General features: G+C 45.1%; 1 protein-coding gene across 15 annotated transcripts in view; it reads right to left on the bottom strand.

Moving 5' to 3' along the window:
- Positions 1–15,503, bottom strand: part of DGKH (diacylglycerol kinase eta) — a 190,369-nt gene extending 174,866 nt beyond the window's left edge. For 9 of the 15 annotated variants that reach the window (XR_010150444.1, XR_010150445.1, XR_010150443.1 and 6 more), the window contains exons 1-2: positions 15,190–15,323; positions 7,158–7,361 (exon numbers count right to left, since the gene is read on the bottom strand). Coding sequence is in view for 11 of the 15 variants with exons in the window: in XM_016925248.4 (XP_016780737.2) it covers positions 7,158–7,361; positions 15,190–15,249 (264 nt within the window). In the remaining 4 variants the exon portion in view is untranslated. Of the gene's footprint in view, positions 1–7,157; positions 7,362–8,023; positions 8,469–15,189 lie in introns of those variants that run through there. The other 6 variants (XM_016925251.4, XM_016925250.4, XM_009440562.5 and 3 more) reach the window with 4 other exon arrangements.
- Positions 15,504–17,202: the final 1,699 nt, after the last annotated feature.

Raw genomic sequence — 17,202 nt, 5'->3', positions numbered from 1 at the left:
AATGATGCACATTAACTCCTAATTTCATACTATCACCAATAGCTGTTGACCACTTTAAAATCATTTAACCAACTCAAAAATACAAATGTTTCTTTATTTCTTTTGTTTTAGAGGCAAGGTCTTGCTCTGTCACCCAGGCTGGAGAGCAGTGGTTCCAAGTAGCTGGGACCACAGGTGCCACCACGCCCAGCTAACTTTCTTATTTTTTAATGTTTTATAGAGATGGGGTCTCCTTGTTTTGCTAAAGTTTGTCTCAGACTCTTGGCATTAAGCAACCTTACCAGCTCAGCCTCCCAAATTGCTGGGATTACAGGCATGAGCCACGGTGCCCAGCTACAAATGTGTTTCCAGTGACTAAATAGTCATAGAGTAAAATACTCAATATCCAACAAAACCAAACAAATTTGCCAAGGGAAACTGTAATGTACTAACATGTTATGGCCTTTTTCAAAGGTCTATTCTTAGATGTAAAACAAACTCTCTTTAATTAAAACCTTTGCTTATAAACACATTTCCTGAGTAAGTAAAGCCTAACAAATCCAATATGAGTGAAAAACACTGTACCCTGGAAACAGAACGGGGCCCCACGTCCTTTATAATGGTAGTTTCATATAACCTTTTGCCTCTTTACCACAACAGCAAACAAGCAAACTTAAACTAAGTGAAAGAGTTCTAAATTTAGATACTTTAAAATAAGGCATCTTTAAGTTATATGTAAAGGTTTAGTAAATTATTTATTATGTCTCTTATCTTTAATAATGGGATATCATGTTTAACTTGTAATCAAAATGGAAAGAAAGCTGTTATACCATATATTACTGTACTGAGAGTCAGAATTTCCAGTCTATATTTAGTTCACATTAAAATGGAAGCAAAGACGCAAACCAAGCTAAAAATAAAATGTTCTACAAAGATGAGATTTTTTAAATGGACTGAAATCTAGCTTTATTTGGTCCCTTAAATGTGGATCATATTTAACAGCACCTTAACTTTGCAATGCTTGGCAAACCTAACTATACTACCTTCCATTTTCTAACATAGGTGCCAGCAAACTGCAGCCCACAGATTATATCCATGGGCCATATCCTGCCGGCCGCCTGATTTTATATAGTCGACGAGCTAAGAAGGTTTTCACATGTTCAAATTGATTTCTTAAAAAGAGGAATAATAATATTTCTTAGCACATGAAAATTACATGAAATTCAAATTTCAGTGTCCTTAAATAAAGTTTTGTTGGAACACAGCAACACTTAAAGTATTGTCTATGGCTGTTTTATGCTACAATGACAAAGTAGAGTAATTTTTTTTCTTTTTCTTTACTAAGGTATAATTGACAAATAAAAATTGTACATATTTCTGGTACATGGAGTGATTTTTCATGTATGTATTCATTGTGAAATGATTAAATCAAGCGAATTAATATATCCATCACCTCACATACTTAATTTTTTGTGGGTGAGAACATTTAAGATCTACTCTTAGCAATTTTCAAGTATACAATGCCTTATTATTACTACAGTCACCTTGCTGTACAAAAGAATTTATTCTATTCTCCAGAATAAGAACTTATTCTCCAGAATTATTCTGGAGTTATCCAGTTCTCCCCAGCACCCTCCCCTTCTTAGTAACCTCCATTCTCTGAGTTAAATAATTTCAGCAGACACCTTATGGCCCACAGAATTTAAACTATTTACTATCTGGCCTTTTATGGGAAAAGTTAGCCAACTTCTGACCTGGATGTGTGTTAATTGCTTGAAATATCTTTCTGCTCATCACCTATCAAAATGTAAAAGTTCCTACTTGCTTCTCATTTCATATTGAGTTTCAGAGCAATAAGGCTGTCAGTATCACTTTACTCTCATTTCCTAATATTCTTCTGGCCATGTTTCTGTTTCCCATCTATTTGGATCATTATGATTCCCATGTTTCCACACAGAACTCTAGCTAAAAGTTTTAAATAATATTTCCTAATTTATTCTGCTTCTCTTTTAAATGCTGGCCATGAACCATATGACCCAGTAATGGGCTGCCACCTACAATTTCAAAAACACAGAGCAAGTCTTCCCCAGCATACTTCACCTAGGGTTTGTGATGAAAGATAATGTTTTAATGGCACAAACTGTATTTTGTAAGGCAGTGAAAAATGCAAATCAATATTTTCATATACTGCCTTACCATAAAGGAACAAGAGTTTACTTATACATCCTTCATATTAAATTAAAACCAAGATATCAATTGAAGAATGTGATCATTATCCTTACTGGGCTTAAAAATACATGTTTTTGGCCAGGCGTGGTGGCTCACGCCTGTAATCCCAGCACTTTGGGGGGCCAAGGCAGGTGGATCACAAGGTCAAGAGATCAAGACCACCCTGGCCAACATGGTGAAACCCCTGTCTCTACTAAAAATACAAAAAAATTAGCTGGGCGTGGTGGCATGCGCCTGTAGTCCCAGCAACTCAGGAGGCTGAGACAGGAGAATTGCTTGAACCCAGGAGGCGGAGGATGCAGTGAGCTGAGATCATGCCACTGCACTCCAGCCTGGCAACAGAGTAAGACTCCGTCTCAAAAATATATATATATATATACATATATAGTTATATATATACATATATATAATTATATATATACATATATAGTTATATATACATATATAGTTATATATACATATATAGTTATATATAGTTATGTATAGTTACAGTTCTATACATATAGTTATATAGTTATACATATAGTTATATATAGTTATATATAGCTACATATAGAGTTACATATATAGTTATATATATACAGTTACATATATAGTTATATATAGTTATATATATAATTAGTAGTAGTAGTAAATTTTTTTTTTATTTTACTTTAAATTCTGGGTTACATGTGCAGAACCTGCAGGTTTGTTACATAGGTATACATGTGCCATGGTGGTTTGCTGCACCAAAAATATACCTTAATCCAGATAGAATACTGGTGTGTTTTTTGGTCTTCTTTTGGGTTTGTTTTTTTCTTTGAGATGGAGTCTCACTGTTGCCCAAGCTAGTCTTGAATTCTTGGGTTCAACTGATTGTCCTACCTTGGCCTCTCAAAGTGGTAGGATTATAGGCATGAGCCACCGCCCTCAGCCTAGATAAAATGTTGATGCAAAATTCTGAATATCTTTTTAGTGTTTAGGTATGTTTTACCTAAATTTAGAGACTCATTTGTGGCCATTAGCTGTAAGAAGACATATAAATGTCAAAAAAAAATAATAATAAATGAGAACACAATAAACCTCATCAGGAGTATTTTTGACACATGCAGCTTCACAACCTTAGCCGAGATGACCCAAAGGCAGAAAAAGTCATTGAGATGGTTCCCATTTGTTTATACTGTTTGGTTTATGATTGTTGAACAATCCTAGGCTGTAAGCCTGACCAAGTTTCTTCCAGCCATTCCCATAAAATGAAAGGTTGCAGTATTCATGGGCCAACAAAAAACAAACAAAGCTTCTTTCACATTCATCCTCAAAACCCAATTTGTCTGAATCTGTATTAGCGTTGTTTCAAAAATATCTTATTCTCAGTAAATACCTGTGAAATTCTCTACAACAGTATGTCTGAATGCAAATCCAAAAACTCAAGAAGGTAAAGAGGAGGAAGAGATATGACAAGTGTTAGGACTCCATTTTGGCTTTCCTACATCAGCACCACTTTCACTTTTGTACATAAGTGACTTTTTGTCTTTGGGAAATAAAGGCAGGCATAAAATCATTTAGTGTTTAGCACCTGAGTGGCTAGATGAGACCACCTGAAATTCCACTTAGGTTATTCAGAGAAAGGAAAAAGTTCAAAACGGAGGAAGAGGAAAATAGTAGAGAGGACAGCATAGACATACAAAGAAACCAGGAATAAATGGAAAATGAAAAGGGGAACAAAAAGTATACTGTATGGAGTTATGATGAGGGTGCTAAAATACACATGAGGATTTTATTAAGCCACACTGATTTCAAAAGCATACCAGTTCCATTCTTTACTTAAAAATCATCAAATCCACTATGAAAAAGCTGAGATTAGTGCATTGTCCTAAAACAACCCATATTTACTTCTGCAAAAAACTGGTTAAATGATGACATATTAGGTTGAACCATATGAAGCATTCCATATTTGACCAGTTTTGACCTACTGACAAAGCAGGATAGATGAGCAAGAACTGCTTGTGCTGTCTTAAAAATGACTGGGGCTGAGGCCGTGGCTCACCCCTGTAATCCTAGCACTTTGGGAGGCCAAGGTGGGCAGATCACCTGAGGTCGGGAGTTCGAGACCAGCCTGACCAACATGGAGAAACCCCATCTTTACTAAAAATAAAAAATTAGCTGGGTGTGGTGGCGCATGCCTGTAATCCCAGCTACTCGGGAGGCTGAGGCAGGGGCAGGAGAATCGCTTGAACCTGGGAGGTGGAGGCTGCGGTGAGCCGAGATCACACCATTGCACTCCAGCCTGGGCAACAAGAGTGAAACTCCATCTCAAAAAAAAAAAAAAAAAAAAAAAAAAGATGGCTTTGAGCTAATCTTAGGGCCTACCTCTCCTCCAGGTGCTCCCATCTTACACACCTGTGCGGAGACACAGAAAGTATTTGTCTTTTTCTAAAGATCCTTCCCTTAATTCTCATCTGAATCATAATTGAAGACTGGGAACCAACGTTAAATTTAGTAGTTCTCATTCTATAAATTCCCCCTATTGCTCTCACTTTCTTCCCTAAGAATCAGTATATGTGATAAAAGACGTAAATAATGAAGTCTGTGACATACATGAACAGTCCAGTTGCAGGAGGCGGGGTATGAGGTTGAAGCTCACTGGTCTCAGAAACCTTATACCCTGATCTCAAGTGTTCATATATGAAAATGTTGATGAACTTACATGCACTCTAACATAGGAGAAAGTGTAAAATGCTGAATTTCTGACATTCAATACACTTTTGAAATTCAAGCAATATTTGATTTCATAGTCAAAAATGATCTCTCATGGCAAAATGTATGTGCTAAATGTTTTCATTAGAAAGTCAGATAGAAAATCACAAATAATGTGCTTTTTAAATTTACTTGTAGTCTCCATAAGCATATAATCTTAGCTATTACAATGAGCGCATGAAACCTATAAAATACAGTGGTACTCCCAACAAATTTGTTGTTTGACATGATTCAATTCAATTTAGAGCCATCTCTCAGTTTTCTTTCGAACAGTATAAATCTACTGGTTAATCCTGATATAAGTATGCATGGAATTTTGACCATTTCATATAAATATGTAACATACACGTTTGTTTGTTTGCTTGTTTGTTTAAGAGACAAGAGTCTCGCTTCATTGCCCAGGTTGGAGTGCAATGGCAAGATCTCAGTTCACTGCAGCCTTGAACTCCTGGGCTCAAGTGATCCTCAGGTACCTTGTTCTCCCAAAGTGCAGGGATTACAGGCGTGAGCCACCATGCCCGGCCTCTATACAATTTTTTTTTTTACCTGCCATTTTGCCCATTATTAACACAGTTTATGAACTTTTTTCAGAATTAAGATTTGAAATATTAAAAACACTTTTAGGAAAGTCCCTAACTTTTTAAAAGCCTTAATCTTAAAAAACACATTAAATGCCATATTCTTCATTTACTACAAACTCAAAAACGTCACTATTAAAAGGAGTTACAAGATGTACTCTTAACTAAAGTGACTGAATCCCTAACTCTTTAGTAAGTGCATCTTGTCAACAGTTGTTCTTGTGTGTTGTTCTTACACATATGTATTTCAGAAAATAAGGAGGCAGGCTACTACAAACATTAATCCACTAGCTTTTTTTTTTGTCGCTCAGGCTGGAGTGCAGTGGCACAATCTCTGCTCGCCACAACCTCCGCCTCCCGGGTTCAAACGATTCTCCTGCCTCAGCCTCCCGAGGAGCTGGGATCTCAGGTGCACGCCTCAAAGCCCAGCTAATTTTTTTATTTTTAATAGACATGGGGTTTCACCATGTTGGCCAGGCTGGTCTGGAACTCCTGGCCTCAAGTGATCTGCCTGCCTTGGCCTCCCAAAGTGCTGGGATTACAGGCATGAGCCACCGTTACCGGCCTCCACAGGCACTGAATAAAAATTATGTTTCCAAATAGGAGTTCATTGACCTTAGGGAAAATTTTTCATAAAAATAACTGTAGAATGAATTTTTTGCAAATTTATTTTTAAAAACGGTACCCCAAGCCAATGATTTTGTGGTTCCGTTTTCAAATTCCTCGTTAAATTTCCCTACTGATAACAGACTCTCTCTGTGAAGATTTTTAAACTACTATGAAAATTAGAATACATAAAAATCCTTTAATATCCATAAGCATTTGCTTTGGTATGTTCATGATCAAATTAAAAATTAACTTTGAGACCTCACAGGTCGACAGCACAAGCTTCATTAACAAGAGTAACACACCATCCTAATGTCCACACAGCACAGAGGTAACTTCTCATTATTAAAAAGAACCATGGACGCATGGTTCTGAACCCTGCCTGCACTTGGCGGGAACCTGCGACACGAAAGCCTGGCCAGCCCTTGGAGCCATGCAGGGTGCGGTTAAGCCGCGAACACCATGTCCCACATGCCTGCCTCGGGGCTTCTGCATTCCAGACCGCAGCAGGAGGCAGAGGGGCAGGAAAGGCTGACCGGTGTCACCTTCCACCCACCCTCTGAGTGGGCCTAAGTGGGAAAGCAGCAGGGCTCACTGCAGCGCAGGCTGGTTGGCCAGCACATGCGCACGCTCCCCCGAACGGCAGGGAAGAAAAATTGAAACTCTCCTTTTAAGTTCCCTAAGTAGGAACTCGCGACTGCGCGTCAGCTTTTTCCCACGCTCCCGCCGAGCCGCGGGTTCCCTGCACCCGCCTCTGCCAGTCGAACTCCCTGGGAGCCCAGGCTCGCAGCCTCCCGCGCGGCCGCCGGGAATCCGTCCCGCAGCACCGCGGTCCAGCGCCCCCGGGCCCCGCCCCACCCCTCACCGCCCCGCCCGCGCCCCAGGCCCCGCCCCGCCTCACCGTCTCACCATCCCCGCCTTCCCCGCCTTCCCCGCCTTCCCGGGATCGCCCGGCGCGTTCCAGCGCCCCCGCGCCCTCTCCACCTCCCGCTTTCCACGCGGCCCTCAGGCCCGCCTCCTCCGCCCTACCTTGGTCCGGATCTGCCCCGAGGTGGACACTTTGCGGATCAGTTTCTGGGGTCCCTCTTGCTCCGCTTCGCTGTCAGACGAATCCTCTCCCGGCCCCGCCGAGGCAGCGGCGGAGGTGACCGCGGCGCCGGCTCCGGCGGCCGCTCCTCCAGCGGCGCCCGGAGGGTGGTGCTGGCCTCCGGCCCCTGCCATCCTCTCCGACTCCTGCGGGGACACAGCACCGCCCGGCGGGGGCGGCGGCGTTGGTCAGCGGGTGGGCTCTGCCCGAGCGGAGCCCGGAACCCCGTGCCCGGCCGCCGCCGCCATCTTCCGTTTCCCTAGCTACCCCCGCGGGGTAAGGGTCGCCCGGGGCAGGCGCCCTCCAGGCAGGGGTCCACCCGGCTCCTCCGCTCGGTTCCCGCCGGAGCGGCGGCCACGGTGGGACGCAGAGGTAACGGACCCCCGCCCGCCTGGGACCCCTGCGCACCCAGCCTCGGATAGGACCAGCGCGGGTAGAGAGGATGGGGTGACAGGGTTTGGAGCAACATCTCTTCCACTCCCTCTACGGTCTGGGGTCCCTAGGATGGACAGGAGGGTGAGGGAGGCAGGAAACCTCTGCAGCCCACCCCGTAGTGGCGATGCCCGCACACCCCCTCTCACTTCTGGACAGCAGGGGCAACGCCGATCCCTGGGGAAGAATGGGAACCTGGAGCTTCCTCCCAGCACCCTTGGGTGCACCCGCCACCTCCTGAACCCCGAATCTCTCCAGAGACACTTGGGCCTCGCCGCGCGATTCCAGCTGAATAAAAGTCCCCCCTGCCACCAAGACAGTCGGGGGCTGCCCTTCGTCGGTTACCCGACCCCCAGCCCCACTCCGAGGACCGTACCTCTCCCGCCTCCGCCAGGGCCGTCGGGTCCTCTCAGCTCTCCTGACTGCGGCGTTCAGTTTCTGGCCCACCCCCACCCCCATCCGGCGCACACGGAAGAGAAGAGCATTTTCCGGGAGGTTCAGCTCCGCTCTGAGAACTTTTCGTTCAGAAAGAGCGATCCCCTTCGGCTAACAGGAAACTGGGAAGGGCGTGGAGAAAGCGCAGAAACAAGAGACTACACGCAGCCCAAGACGACAGAACGCACAAGAAGTGTCTAAGCTGAAGCGCTAACCGAGATTGCCTGGAAGAAAACAATACACTCGAGCCATGCGAACACCAGTACCCGAGACAAAAAGCCTTGGAAGTCCTGGCAGAGCCACTCCCTAGCCCGGACTAGAGCAGGAGGAAATGGGATCAACAGGCTGTAGCCACCGCGCACAACTCCCCTGCAAGCTGGCTGCGCGGGCACTTGGGAACCGCGGACTGGCAGCGGGTTGTGCACGCTCAACGTCAAAGAAGCCTCACAGGTGTGAGGGGGCTGCGAGAGAAGACATTAAAACGACAGATCCCTCTTGTCATCCAAAGAGAACACCAAACTGGTGTTAGCTATATTTTTAAATAGGACAAAAAGTCCCTGCCAGACTGTGGAGTCTCTCCACCTGGAGAAAGCATTCAATCTCTGTTATGTTCATGCCTTTCAGTACCATTCCTTTCGTATTTTTTCAGTTGACATGACCTTTAAGGTTCCTCCAAACTAAGGTTCTAATTTTTTTTTTTAACTTGCAATCTTACTGCCAACAAGAAATTTGATTTATTAGAGCTAACAGTTCTAAGAAGTTTTAAGAAATAGTATGCACTCCCAATACTGGACATCACACTGTAAATTAAATTCATTAAAATGTAAAATGTGTTTAGTTCAAATATTTAAAGACAGGAGACTGCTGCTATGTAATAATAACAGAGAGGCTATTTCTGCAGCTTCTGTTGTCTCCTTTAGGAAAGGAAGGAGTTGGGCAAAATGAATTTTAAGAACGCTTAGAACTCTACAAATATGTAATTCTTTATCTACAAAGAACATATTTCTGGAAATTCTTAAAAGAGAAAAATAATCAAAATAATGGCCTTCATTCCCACCTGTTTGGTCATGGACAAGTCCAATATTTTGGAAATGTAGACAAGGACACCAGTAAAGGGTCTTTTGAAAGAATAAACTTAGTTTAGTCCTCTCCTTTAATGTAAAGAAACTAAGGCCCCAGTTGACAAACTGGGACCAAAGTCAAAATCATGCGGTTAGTATTCTAATGTTCTATTCACTTTATCACACTGTATAACAAAAGTCTGTCAGTTACCATATACTTCTATTCATACATTATGTGTTTTATATAGCAACATTTTCCAGAATCCAGGCAGCAAGTGATTAAACTGAAAGGCATTATCTAATGCCCAGCCTGATTTTGTGATTTTAACAGGTCAGATTACGCATCTCACTCTTTGATTTGAACACTGATTGCTTAAAGATACTTAAAAAGTTTCATATCCCAGAGCTGAGCCATTAATACCTCAAAGTAAAGGTATTCCTTTCTCATAAAGATTTAACCTCAGAGCCAGCTTTGCACTTCTGCAATCACCTCTTCTGAAGAGCCGGTTTCAACGAATCCATTATTTAAGATACCTGACTTACTAGCCTCTTCTCAGTCTTATCTGTAAATTAGAAGTTTTTAGAATGAATATCTAATTTGTGCATTGTGTACCTGCAATGTACTTCACCTTCCTCAAAAGTATTACAAGGTCAAGGTCTCAATCTTTCCAACCATTTCAACCATGTAGCTCAAAATAGCAACTGAAACAATTTCAAATATGTGGTATCTTACATTATTTATTTGATTTATAAGAATTCCTTGATCTTTTCCTTACTTAGTGATTTCAGATTTTTCAATAATTGCTTAGATGCATCTTACATTTTTATTGTTACTTTGAAATCTCTGTTCAGAACATGTGACAAACACACTATTAAAGACTTCAACATAAGCTGTGTAGACACTGCATTTAGGGTGAAATGGAAATAGGTGGTAGCTACCCCTAAATTAGGTTTTTACTTAATAGAGATCCTGGCCCATTAAAACAAAGAACACCTATTAGACTGAAGATGTGTAAGTCACAGCCAAATTTCATGTCAACTTTATGAATATTCCTGTATTATTTTCTACAGAGGTATTTTGAATTATATTTTTACTGATCACTACTCATAACAAAAGGGGTTTTATACCCATTGGCAACTTTCAAATCTCACATATTCTATGGCTTTATCTTAAATATTACACCATAAATACGCAGAATGTTACATTTTATATCCTGAAGAGTTCAAAGTGTTCTAGGACTTGTGTTCCTAATCAATAAGGAACCATGCAATCAAAGAATACTGCAGGTTGACCAAGTACAGGCATTGAGAAGCTGCCTTAATTAAAACTTAAGAACACGCTATTTGCTACATATTAAGAATTTAACATTCAAAACTTTTAACCTATTACCATTTCCTTAGTTGTTACCTGAATGAAAAAGATTTGGGGATTAACTGTGATATTAACTGCATATACATATGGTCATCCTTGTATCTGAGGCAAAAACCTTTCATCATCTAGACCTAATGCAAAGATGTTTATAACCTCTCATTTACATTTTGGCCCTATCCTTTGAAACTCTTTCCTTCCTAATTTTCCTTTCGACCTGGATAGTTTTATCAGCGCTAACTAGTATAAAACCATTTCAAAATAAAGCAAATTTTTTTTCTTTTTTTAGAGACAAAGTCTTGCTCTTTTGCCCAGGCTGGAGTGCAATGGCCAACCACAGCTCACTGCGTCCTTAAACTCTGGGCTCAAAGGCTCCTCTGGCATCAGCCTCCCAGGGTAATCACAGGATACCTGGGACTACAGACATGCATCACCAGTCCTGGCTAGTTTTGTTGTTGTTGTTTTTATTTAGACATCATCTTCCCCTGGTCATCTTCCCCAGGATGGTCTCAAACTCCTGGCCTCAAGAGATCCTCCCACTTCGGCCTCCCAAAGTGTTGGGATTACAGGCATGAGCCACAGCACCAAAAGCAAATTTTAATAAGTGTACTCTAGCATCCCCCAACTAAGGACTACTTTGTAAATACTTCCACATTTTTGAAGTGTTTGCTAGAATTCTAACTACCTATTTTCCCCCCAATAAGGCTTGTTTGGCTAAATACCTTTCTACCCATCCAAGGCCACCACTAAAGTATTTTTTAATTGATTAGAAATTTAGGTTATGCCTCTATTTCCACTGAAATTTGATTGCATTTCAAAGCTAGCATTAAAGAAAATACACAGAAACTTAGAATGCTAAAATTTATCTTCTTTAGGCCCAATGACTTAGCCAGAATGCTAAGGCTGATCGTTTATTTAAATGGTTTGCTTAACTAACTAACTTCAGTTCATCTCCCAATCGTGTCGTAAAGTTCAGCAACAGCTCAACATGGCTGCGTTTTAAGAAAGAAGTGCTGGGCTGGGCGCAGTGGCTCACTCCTGTAATCCCAAAACTTTGGGAGGCCAAGGCGAGCGGATCACGAGGTCAGGAGATCGAGACCATCCTGGCTAACAAGGTGAAACCCCGTGTCTACTAAAAATACAAAAAATTAGCCAGGCATGATGGCACGCGCCTGTAATCCCAGCTACTTGGGAGGCTGAGGCAGGAGAATCCAGGAGGCAGAGGTTGCAGTGAGCCAAGATGGCGCCACTGCACTCCAGCCTGGGCAACAGAGTGAGTCTGTCTCAAAAAAAAAAAAGAAGAAAAAGAAAAAAAAGAAAGAAGTGCTGTTCTCTTCACTGTTTGTCAGCATCAATTCCTGATACTGTGTTTACTCTTCTGCCTGAATAGTTCCACGCAGAATCACACCATCATGTTTTAGGTTCCATCAAAAATGAATGAGGAGAGGCCAGGTGCAGTGGCTCATGCCAGTAATCCCAGCACGTTAGGAGGCTGAGGTGGGCAGATCGCTTGAGCCCAGGAGTTCAAGGCCAGTCTGGGCAACATATCTAGAACTATAGGTGCGCACCACCACGCCCATCTATACAAGAAAATGCCAAAATTAGCCCGGCATGGTGGCAAGCACCTATAGTCCCAGCTACTCGGAAGGCTGAGGTCGGAGAATTGCTTGAGCCCAGGAGGCAAAGGTTGCAGTGAGCTGAGAATCAGGCCCCTGCACTCCAGCCTGGGTGACACAGTGAGACACTGCCTCAAACAATGAGGAGAGTAAATGGTTACATGCATGCTATTGTTATATGTACACGCCCTTATGTTATCCCGTAAGGGATAATGCAACAGGATCTGTTCATTATTGAACAGAATGAATATTAAGCGTATTCAATATTGTTCAGTATTGGACATTCCTTTTCATAAATGTAAATGAGCATACTTTTATGGTAAAGCATTAAGTTGCCTATATTTGAATTTAAAAAGCAAATTTTACATAACTCTGACCTGTAATCCTAGCTCTTTGGGATGCCATGTCAGGAGGATCTCTTAAGGCCACAAGTTTGAGACCAGCCTGGGCAGATCCCACCTCTACAAAAAAAATCCAAAATGAGCCCAGCATGGTGGCATGTGCCTGTAGTCCTAGCTACTCAGGAGGCTGAGACGGGAGGATCCCTCCTGGCTGCAGTGAGCTACGATCACACCACTGCACTCCAGCCTGGGCAACACAGCAAGCCCCTGTCTCAAAAAAAACAAAACAAAAAAGTTTTTAAATTAAAAAAAAACTTTGAAATGGAGTCCAAGTCAAAGCAGGTATTCCTAACCTGAGGTCTTTGAGGATCCACAGATTGGTCTTAAAGAAATCTGTGGCACTCCTGAAATTGTATTAAAATGTTTTACATATATATATACACACACACATCAATACATATATAAAACATATGTATGTAACATATATGTCACATAAGTGCATGTTTGAGGGAAAAAGGGTCCATAGCTTTGATCAGATTCTTAAAGGGATTGCTGACCCCAAAAAAGGTCACAAATCCCCAATTTTGATGGATTTTGTGTCCCTTCAAAACATATTTAATCTGTCTCTCCACCCCCTTTTCCCCTTGCTCCAAATGCCTGAAAGGTTTAACATTTAAACACTACTTTTTTCCCTAATGTATCCCACATTTATCTTTATATGCCACTTTTTAGTAATTTGGATAAATTGTCTTTTTTAAGAAGTTAAATGAAAATTCCCTTCATTAGTTCTTCGATGGACTTGGTCATATCTGTATGACCACAGGGTTTAGAATAAAGTCGCTTGTAAAAAGTATTATTTTATGCCACATACCCATGATCTCTGAATGTATTTTTTGTGACTTTCTGATTGTAAACCATTAACATATATGAAACAAGACATTCTGTTTAGTTAAGAACGTTAGCTTTCTGAGGTCAAGGATCTGTTTCTCTGTTGTTGGTAACTGCTATCCAACAGTCCCGGAACATAATAGGTGCGGAATGAAAATAGGTGCAGAGCAAATGAAAAGGCCTTCAGTGTTTAAAGAAAATAAACCTAATTTTTAAAAGATGGCTCTGCAGTCTGAATAAAGTATTGTAGTCCATTCACACATTTATGTTAGGGCTCTAGTTTTAAAAGCTCCAGTGCTAAGACTGGAAACTGAATATTTTCTGTGGAAAATAAATGAGCAGTTTACTTGTCACTTTTGAGAAGAAAAGAAAATTCTCTAATTTTCTAAATGTTAAGTAGTTCTGACATCAGCAGCCTAAAGCAAAACACATACACCCGGATATTTCCATTGTGATTGGTGTTGGCTTAAAGTATCCAGGTTCCTACAGGAAAGTTTAAAAGTAAAGTCACTGAATTTAGTTCTCAATGATCTTTGATTTAAACTTCAAAACTGGATTGTATTTTTAATTTGGAGACTAGCTTAAGCCCCCGTGATAACCACAATGGAAGAAACAAGAGCAGATGGGCAACCTGACGACATGTTCAAATTCACGAAAGCAAAGACAGCTGCAGATGCAGAGGGATCAGAGTCGAAGCACGCTTCTGAAAGGTCAGGAATCAGGCCGAGAAACGTACTCTGGGCAAAGGAGGTACTCTGGGCAAAGGAGGTACTCTGGGCAAAGGAGCTGAGAGCGTATATACTAGAAAAGAAAAAGGACAGCCAACCCTGGCACCTGACCTAGCGGCTCTCAACAGGCAGAGGGCCGGCCTGAGCAGACTCGGAGAGTCCCTGGGAAAACAGCATCCGAACACGTTGACCGGAACATGGGTGAGGCCAGAAATTTCGGACGGGGCTTTTCAGACTGGCTCACAATGTCAACCAAGAAGGAGTAGCAAATATCGAGGCAGGGCGTGGAGAGCCAAAATTCGACGCCAGGGAAAAGGCAGCCCACACAGGCTTCCAGAGCTCTGAGTGAGAGGGGGATTCCGGGGTGGAATCCCTGGAGGGATGTGAGACGGTTCTGTTTGAATCGGAAGAGAGAAGGAAGTTGAGGGAGTTTGAGGGAACAAATCCAAAGCCCCCGGTCTCTTCCTCCTTATCCTCGAACACTTAAGACACGCACACACACTACTCTTGGTTCCTAAAATTACTCAACCTCCGCGTTGCGTGTGCAGCGAAATCCCAGGCGAAAACGAAGTCAGCTTTCTGCTTCGTCCCCGGCAAAACCCGTTGCACCCTCCAAACGCCCAAGCTTTAGCGGCTGGCAGGAGTCGGAGGCGTGGTTCTGGGCTCCGCGCCGCGCTCAGCCTCTCCAGGCGCGTGTCCCCGGGAACCTGCGCGCCCAGGTGACGACCAGGGCGCGGTCTCCACAGGGAAAACCGGGCTCCTCCGACTCCCCACGCTGACCGCGCAGCCTGGCTTCTCCTCTCCCCCGCCTACATTCCACGGTCTCAAAGCAAGTGAAAAGTTGAGGAGTCGGTGAAGCCGGGAAACGGTCCTCGCAGGGCCGTCGCCAGCGGTTTGCCAGCGGTTCCTCGGGGAGAGCCTCGATCAGCCGGACAAAGGCGCTCCAAGCGGCGCGCGAGGAGGAGCCCGGGCGGCGGAGGAAGCGCTGCCCCGGCTGGGAAGCAGCTGGGGACCTTATCCCGGGCCATTTCCTGAACGGAACCCGGCCCGGGCGGGGGGAGCAGAGGAGAAGCGGGAGGGGGTGGGCGCGGGCGCGGTACCCACCGGTTCCTCCCACGCTGGGCTGCGGGCGCCGGGCGCGGGGCGCACGTGCTGAGGCTCCATCGCGCCAGCCCGCGCCCGCCGGCCGCCCGGGCGCGCAGACCCGGGTCCCCGCCGCCGCCGCTGCGCCGGGGCTGCTGGATGCGCTTCCCTCGCCGCGGTCCCTCTCGGCCGCCGCCGCCGCCCCGGCTCCCCGCCCGGGGCCAGCCACCGGCCCACCCGCCGTCTCCGGCTTCCGCCGCGCTCTCCCGCCCCCGCGCCGGTCCCTTCCTCCTCCGCCGCCTCCTCCTTCTCCACGGTCCCGCTCCCCTGCGCGGCTCCGAGCGGTCCGTTCCCCGCCACCGCCACCGCCTCCCACGGGCGCAGAATCCGCCCCTCGCTCCTTCCTCCGCCCCCGGCGCCCTCCCCTTTTCCTCCCCGCTACCCGCCCCTCCCCCCCGCCGCCCCCTCCTCCCGGCGGGTGGCCCGGGACACACGTGACCCCCCTGTCAGGCCTTATAAGGCGCGGAACCGAAAGCGGCCGCCGGGTGGTCACGGGCACCGGGCGTCCGCGCGGAGAGGAGCGGCCTCCCCCGGGGCCGGGCGCGCGGAGAGCGGCGAGGAAAGCCCGGGCTGGGCTGGGCTGGGCTAGGCTGGCCACCGCGCTGGCGACGGGAGCAGACGCGGGTCCCGGGAGACGCCTCCCAGCGCCCCTGTCTCTCGCTCTCGCCGTCTCCCGGTGCAGCCCGCGCCCGCCTCCCTCCAAACGCTGGCTGCCCGCGCTGCAGGCGCCTCCCCTCCTGGGGGTGCTGAGGCTTGAGCGAAATCCCACTGGACAGTAACCGGCTTCAGCGGAGCGAAAACTCAGCCGCACTCCAGCTACGCTCCAGGGCAAGCTGCGCCGGGCACGGTTTCTTCCTTGTGACGTTCAAAAGAATGCAGATGGGTACAGGAGAGGTTAAACTTGAGGGCGTGCTTTTTAAATTCATTATCAACGTTTTCATGGAAAGAACCGGCTAAGGAGTCGATCTGTCTTCCAGTTTTATCCCTAGACTCAAATTAGGACATGGGCTGGCTCTCAGTGAGCACTCAGTAAACAGCAAGTCTCCTCCTGCCCTTTGAAAAAGCGTTTCTGATCATCTTGGCATTGTAAGCGATTTTCATCTAGTTCCAGTCCAAGTGGACTGGCTTTACACAGGTTATTCCCCCTCCTGGACTTTCAGGTTCGTTCTTTCACCATCTTTTCAGGGCCCTCAATCATGCCATCATGTCAAATGCATTCACAACTTTTAAAAACAAATCGTCAAGTCAAAAACACATAATTGATCTAGCCCGTCCCCAGCCCTCTAATTCTTCAGGATCCTGCAAACCGACTTCTGTGCCGGCTGTTCCACGGGGACTGCACTGACGAAAGTCACTTCGTGGTTTTGAAAATCCCCTAAACCATTGGATATTTTCCAATGCCCGTCTTACTTGACCTATTTGCAGCGTTTGCACTGTTGATCAGATATTTATTTATTTTCAGACAGGATCTCGCTCTGTCGCCCAAGCTGGAGTGCAGTGGCGCGATCATGGCTCCCTGTATCCTCGACCTCCTGGGCTCAAGCGATCCTCCCGCCTCAGCCTCTCCAGCACTGGGACTACAGGCGGGCGCCACAAAGCCCAACTAATTGTTGTATTGTTACTAGAGACGAGGGGGGACTCACTATGTTACCCAAGCTGGCCTCAAGCGATCCTTTGGTCTGGGCCTCCCAAAATGCTGGGATTACAGGAGTGAGCCAATGCGCCTGGCCCCGATTTTAATTCCTGAAACCATCCCTTCCATTGGCTCTGTGACACCTCGGTCTCCGTGTTTCCTAACCTCTTCTTGCTCAGCCACCTCTTGCATGTTGGAGCATCTAAATGGTCTTGCCCTTAGTCTGTCTCTAATGCTGCCTAGGCACATGGCTTCAATTACCAACCATGTGCTGATAACTCATAAATTTCCATTTCTGTCCTACATCTCCAGTTCTATAAAACGAACTTTTTACCAGAAAT

Source organism: Pan troglodytes, chromosome 14 (genome assembly GCF_028858775.2).
Source record: "Pan troglodytes isolate AG18354 chromosome 14, NHGRI_mPanTro3-v2.0_pri, whole genome shotgun sequence".
NCBI classification, from domain to species: domain Eukaryota; kingdom Metazoa; phylum Chordata; class Mammalia; order Primates; family Hominidae; genus Pan; species Pan troglodytes.
The sequence above is the reverse complement of the archived record's forward strand: the minus strand, read 5'-3'. Positions and strand labels throughout refer to the sequence as shown.